The sequence below is a fragment of the Aptenodytes forsteri genome, unplaced genomic scaffold, assembly GCF_000699145.1.
Source record: "Aptenodytes forsteri isolate BGI_AS27 unplaced genomic scaffold, ASM69914v1 Scaffold146, whole genome shotgun sequence".
Classification (NCBI taxonomy): domain Eukaryota; kingdom Metazoa; phylum Chordata; class Aves; order Sphenisciformes; family Spheniscidae; genus Aptenodytes; species Aptenodytes forsteri.
Window position 1 is genome coordinate 4,766,496 of NW_008795128.1, and position 6,965 is coordinate 4,773,460.

At 46.4% G+C, this 6,965-nt stretch overlaps 1 protein-coding gene across 1 annotated transcript in view; it reads right to left on the bottom strand.

The window, feature by feature from the left end:
* Positions 1-3,095: 3,095 nt before the first annotated feature.
* Positions 3,096-6,965, bottom strand: part of CRY2 (cryptochrome circadian clock 2) — a 19,753-nt gene continuing 15,883 nt past the window's right edge. The window contains exons 7-11 of the mRNA XM_019471610.1: positions 5,977-6,128; positions 5,639-5,841; positions 5,065-5,154; positions 4,402-4,540; positions 3,096-3,920 (exon numbers count right to left, since the gene is read on the bottom strand). Of these exons, the coding sequence (XP_019327155.1) occupies positions 4,404-4,540; positions 5,065-5,154; positions 5,639-5,841; positions 5,977-6,128 (582 nt within the window). The 3' untranslated portion in view covers positions 3,096-3,920; positions 4,402-4,403. The remainder of the gene's footprint in view (positions 3,921-4,401; positions 4,541-5,064; positions 5,155-5,638; positions 5,842-5,976; positions 6,129-6,965) is intronic.

Below are 6,965 nucleotides of genomic sequence, written 5' to 3' on the forward strand. Positions count from 1 at the left end.
ATCACCCTCTGCTAGAAATCCAAGGTTAGCCAGTTCCATCCTTAGCCACATCACCATCATTCCTTTGACAGGGAGAACAGATGTTCTGGCCAGCACAGAGAAGGAGCCTCAAACCCGACCTCGCCAGGTTTAATTTACATTATTACACTCTGGATAGAGAAAGCTGGACTGAGCTTGCAGTCATCCTGGCTCTTCATCTTCTAAGGCACAGGCTGCTCTTTTCAAAAGGTTTTTGTCATGTACGAGCCACTTCAAGCATTGAAGTGTTACTTCCTCAAGCCCACAAGGTCGTCGCTGGAGACAAGAGAACTCAACAATAGCATGAACCTTGACCACACCCTCACTCAGTTAACCAACACACTGTACACGTTGCCCTCCCTGTAGACCGGACGCCCTTTTATCTCCAGCACCTCTTTGAAACACCCTAATTTGCATCTTCAAAAACTGCCTTTTGCGTTTCAAACTTGCCAAACAAATTAGGCTCCAAATTTTAAATGCTTATATATGCAAAACGTTTTAAAATTATGTCTTGGCTTTGTTTGATTGTTTGTAATAATCGCTTAGCTGGTGTTCGGACTGGTGGTATCTGAACATACCCAACCAAGGCTAAGTTTCAGCAACTTCTGTTCTAGATCAGCCCCGTTGCCAAACCTGGATGAGAAATTTCAAGGCTACTTGCGATTCCTAAAATCTTGCTGGTTACTAAGAAAATAATGTACCTCATATAATTCTGCAAAGGTTCCAGTAACTGGGTCTACACAGGAGCACTGAGGAGGATGGCATAATGCACAAGCAGAACTTTACTCCAACTGCATCCTAGCTAGTTACTAGACTGCTAAGTCATGGCGTATTTAGTATCAGTTCATGACTTAGCTGAAGAACTGCAAGAGAAAAGGCTCAATCACTGACAGGAGACTCATGTTGAACAATGATCATATTGTTCGTAACTCTGTAGCACTTCTCTGCCCCAGCGCCCACCCTCTCAGTTGAAAGGAGCCTCCACACCACCCTGTGGAACATCCTGAAAGCCACTGCTCTCACAGCATCAAAACCAAACTGCTCCCTCTTCCCAGGCAAAGAGCTCACACTATGCCTGCTTTGGGGGTGCCTGTACCAGATCAGGTATTGCCACCTAGCCCCGAGACACAGAAAACAGTCGTTATCCCAGGAAACAGAAATCCTCAAACTGGCATCCATTTAATGATGCTTCCTTTATCTCAGCCTCCAGCAATCCTCCGTGGTATCTTCACTAATGGTTACTGATGGCTTTTTCTTTCCCCATGAACTGGTCAAGCCTTTTTGAACTCAGTCAAATTGTTAGCACCCACAAACTAAGGAAGAGCTTACCACGAAAACTGAGGAAGGTGCAGCCTTGTTCAATCTGCCATCTTGTAGTTTAATCGAACACGCCCAATCCTAAACATTACAGAAAACAATGAAAAATCATCCCCTACTCGTTGACAACACAGTTTCACACACCTTTATTGTTTCAACTGGGAAAAGATCAGAGTGGATGAATCTCAGCCTACTTAACAGGTTTCTTGCAGGAAGTTTTTCCTGTATCTTTGGTTGGCTTTGTGTCTCTCTGTGTCCTTCCCAGTTCTACTACCCAAACTGCAGCTCTTCCAGGTGCCACCATCCACATCACAGGCACTGACAGAAGCCTTGCAAATGTGATTTCTTCCTCACCCACAAAGCCTTCTAAGAGATCACTTAGGAGATTTTGCCTCTCCTCCCTTTGGCTCCTTACCCCCATGGATCCAGCCCCAAAAATGCCACTTACCAAACGAAATAATTTGGATGACAGCAAAGAGAGGGTTAAAGACATTTATAAAAAAAAAAAAAAAAAAGACGATATCTACAGCTTGTATATTCAAATATGAAGAAACACCAGATTCAGAGTTACCTTAAGCTTTTAATATACCCTAACGACGACGACATATTTACAGACTATTGCCTAAACATGAAACTCTCCAAATGACACAAGCCACAATTTCTGTAATCCAAATGTACAAAGTGCACGTCTTTCCCCTTTCTTCTCTCTGCAGCAGAAGACGGGGACGGGGGAAAGGGTCTCGTATTCTTTATACCTTCCTACCCTTAAGACAGTGGGAGTAACTGGGTCAGACTGAAGGACACAAAACCTGTTGATTACTGGGTTATCCACCAGGCAGACTCTATGGATTGCAGTTTAGAAGAAAGTAAGGGCAGTGACTCTTGTTTACTTGGTCAGTCTGCCCAATGGATTTGCTTGGGAAAAGTAATCTAGGGCCAATGCCCCAGAGAGATGAGTGGGAAGGAACGGTTATTCAGCTATTCAATAAATTAACTCACAGACCCAATTCAACCACTCCAGGTTTCCCAGATACATTTGAGTCAGTTTCTATTCGCAGCCCCATTGCTCTGGGTTCAAACATGGGCTCCAAAACAGAATCTGATTATCCCGGAGCAGGAGACAACTCCTGTGCTCCCCAAGCCGCTAGTTGCATAAGCTCACATATAGTCCCACACTATCTGTGCCAGGCAGGGATGAAAGGTTTTGGACAGCAAATGAAAACAGTGCCAACAGCAGCCCATTGCACAGGATTAGCTACTCCATCTAATCCCTCTTGAAAACCGCCAAAAGAGAGCCTCTTCTGCAGCACTTGCCCTCTTAGGTGGGAAGGCAAGCAGAGGCACTCTGCCAGCACCGTGTTGAAACAACATGTAGCAGGAGCAGGCCAAGGAGTGTATGGTTAAGAGCCAGGAAAGCTACACAATTGTCCTGCTAGACTACAAAGCACCAGTGTGAATGCAAATGGCAAGAAGGAGCAGTGTGCAGGGTATGAGGTACAGGAGTATACTGTGTAGAAACTCGAAACACAGATGCCAATACAGGAAAGAGCAAACATCCACACAGAATGGACAACGGACCGAGCCCAAGGAAGACTCACTTTAAGGAGCTGATGTGTAATACATCCCCTATCAGTATGAGGCACTCCACAGGCTACACACCAGACACCGGTCACTCCATTTGAGAGAGCTCTCACTCAGGGAAGGAAATGCTGTAAAGTGCAGGGCCCAGGTGTAGCTCCCTTATTTGGACCAGCAAGCTTCTGGGAGACTGCTTTATTCATATCAAGGCATGATCTTATTCTCTGAAGAATTCCTCCTTCTTTCAGAGTCCCCCCCCACCAGATGTCAAACTATGCTGAAGCTGCCCGTTCCAGGCAACAGCACTATGGCTCACCTTACAGCAGTGAGATTCTTCTGCAGGGAAAGTTTTAAGTGCCTTCAAGTGTACAGTTTGTATCTCTGTTCTTTGCTACAGTTGTCCTTCATTTCGTTTCCATCCCACATGAGTACCACCTTCATTTACTCAGAAAGCATTTACATCCCTGTCAGTCTAGTCTAACGAAAGAAATACTGAGATTCTCCTGTTCTCTTGTAGGATGAGTACTCTATTTTTGACATTGTAGCAGCTTCCTTCTCAACTCCTACCGTAATTTGAAGTAATCAGTGCACCTCACTGCCTAGTACTAGTGATGAGAAAGGACATTCACTATTTCTGAGATGCCCAGATGCTGCTCCCTACATCACTGCATCAAGTCACATGCACTGAGCCATTGTCAGAAGAGAAAGACACATCTGGGAGTGAACAAGTTGACAGAAGGCTCCTGCCCCCTTAAATGTGGGCAGACTTTGGGCATGGCTGAGAAGAAACATAGTTGACTCTTTGGAGACCAGAAAGCCAAATACTCCCAAGCGCAAGTAATGCAGTGCCCTTTCGTGGCAGCTATTGGAATTACACATTTAGACGAGACCCCAGATTTTCTGTTGCAGATCACAAGTTCCAGTCCCTCTGTGGCAGCAGTCCCTCCTCCTCCTCTGGTCACCTCTTCAGCACTCTCACTCTTCACGTGCAAGGTGCCTGTTGCTGGCTGTAGGAGAAAGCAAAAGAGAGAATTTGCCTTGACCTCCCCCTCGTACTGAAAAGTTGACAGAACATGTGACCAGATCTTCCCTCCTGGGATCTGGAGCATTTCAGGCAGATGCCTGGACCTGCTTGCTCCCTTCCTCTAGCCCGCACCCTCACCACACGGGCAAACCTGGCTGCAAACCCACTTTGTGGAAGGAGAAGCAGCCTCATTAGAGCAAACCTAGGAACTGTGCTCTGTGATTACTCTAGTAACAAGATACTGCTCTCTGCTGGACAACTGAGTTAACAGCTTGTCAGGCAAAAGCAAAACAACCAGAGGGCAGACTTCTGCCAAATTACGGCGCTATGGAACTACAGTTAGGAGCCACCTCCCTCCACAAGCAAGTCCATTTTGTTCATTAAAATGCAGGGAGCAAAAGATTGAGCCTTGCTAGCTGCCAGAAGAAGGTAGTTTAGGCCAGATCACACTAGGGACTACTCACAATCATAAACTCTTGCCAGGGATCTCTGGAGCGGGGAGACATGTCACTTTGGCTCGTTTGTACAGTTCTTCAGTGCACAGCTCTTCTGCTCCCTCATGTTTGCGCTTTGGAGAAGCCTGGTCTGCTTGCGACAGCCTCACTGCTGTAGGGGAAGAAGAGTCACTGCAACATTTCCCCTGCCTTTAGATCTCCTCACAAATGCACCCTAGCCTAACCTGCTACAGAGCTGGGAGAAAGAAGAATATGCAGTGCACAAGCACAGAGAGATGTTGCCACAGACTCCTTGAAAACTTCTGAAAAAACTTTGTTAAAAAGAGAATAATTAAGTCCCCCAGAACAAATACAAAAGTATCCTCCTTTGACAGAGGACAGCTTAATTATACCTGATTAGCCCTACAGTGATCTGCACTTCTCCCTGAAGTGGCTGCATATGATCCCATATAGGCAAGAAAAGATTCACTTTAATGAACTCCTATCCTTCAGCCCTTTTAGGAACGAAGGCTCACTGGGGACTTCTGAAGAAAGCCTAAAGGAAGGTGAATGGGATTTATGTTTTCCTAGCTACACACCCTCCTCTTATTAGAAAAGGATCTCTCTCTCCTGCTCATAGTTTCATATCGACTTAAAGGCTATCTCAGAAGCACACAAATAGCTCCAACTCACCTGTACCGGTGCTGCAGCCCTGCCCTGAAGCTGAGTCTGCAACTGGGCCACTGAGATCTTCCACACATGAAGGGACTGATGCCAGTAAACCTACAGAAAGGCAAGAGGACGATAGTTAAGGAACAAAAAACATCTGGGGTGGCAGAAGCCTTTCACGTGGAAACACCTTAGTGATCACCAACCAGAATATCCATATCCCAAAGCAGGATGAGTTCAGAGCTGTGCTCACCCAGTGTTGGCCACAGACAGACACTGTAGCAGTGTGCTACATATATCCATTCATATTTAGGATGTTTTGCCTAGATTTTTTTCCAAAGTGAAGACTGGACCATTGGTGGCATATGGATGGTGCCGTGCCATCACCAGCTCTCAAAACTAATCGAACTCCACTCTTAGCTGTCCAAGAGCTCAACAGAGCTCTCCCTGGAAGCTGATTCAGCAGCTTTGGCAGGGCCTGCTTCCTCTTGCAAGGACTGGCCAGAGAGACAAGTGCTTTCTATTTTAAATCATGACCCCTCCTCCACCATTTTATCTCCTATTAAAGACACAATCTTTTGCAATTGTTGGTACTTACAGAGCCCCCTATAGCGCGACAGCTGCTGGTAGATCTGCTTCATGCGTTCGATGTTCAATCGGCTGGTCTCCGCATGGTTCACCATAGGTTTGGGGTAGTCCACCCCAATGATGCACTTGGCTGCCTTCTGCACAGACTCTGGGGCATTCCATGGTTCGTAGATATATCGTGAGGGGAAGCCCTTTAGTTTGGGCAGATACCTCCTGCAACACAAGTAAAAAAATGCACAAACACCACTTACAAGTGCAGCAATGCAGCGTTTACCATGCACCTGTCAGCTACTGAACAGCTTAGGCTCACAGATCAAGCAAGAAAGAAGCTCCAGGCACATCACTTACTTAACGTAGTCACCACTGGGGTCTGTGCGACGTCCAAAGCCCACGGGGCAGTAACAGTGGAAGAACTGCTGGAAGAACGCACTGCATGAAAGCCACATCCAGCTGCCTGCATTTACGCTGAAATCTGCATCCAGCAACAGTTCATCAAATACCTGCAGCAATTGGAGGAAAAGGCAGTGAGAGCTTCCCCAGGCAGGACTTTGTGGCAGGAGGACCCAAGGTGTTATTTCAAATGGCAGGCACTGAGCTGTGAGAACAGCTCCTAGAAACCAGAGCAGCAGCAAGGAGGTGATCTGCTGGCTGAAGCCAGTTGGCTGGTCAATATATCTCACTTCCTGATGCTTTCACGTAGGGAGGCACTGTCTGCTCATGCTGATAAAATGCTGGCTTATCTCTCACGCAGCTACAGACTAAATCACTACCTAGTGTTGCAGCAAGCCTTAGGTATTGATCCTAACCTGGGAGGCGTAACAAGTGCAAAGCACCAACTGTGGGAAGCAGGCAGATGCTGCACAGAAGAACAAGCACCAAATCAAGAAGGAAGAACCCCAGAGCACACAAGAAAGTCCAGAGCACACTGCCACTGAGAGGCGGACAGGTTTCAGCAGTAACTTGTTCACATCCACGCACAGATGCTGCCCTTTTAGCATCTGACCCTATGACGCACTTTCAGCTATGTTCTGCTTTGTCAGCTTTGTGACAAGATGCCCCTGACTCCACTTTTTGTGTAGGGCAACAGGTACACCAGATAGGTTCAAGCTGTCTGTCCCTTCAGATGGCCCAAGAGGAGGGTCTTTTACCTCTTTCCTTGAGAGACTCTAGACTCAGATTTCAGAGTCATGGAACATTCCCTGACCAGCATGGTGATGGACTATACAATGAGGAAAAAGGTCCAGTTATAAAGTGACATTGAACTTGCAAAGAAAACAGTCAGACTGAGAGAACTTTAAAAAAAAAAAAAAAAAGACCCCCAAAACCCCAGCCCCATT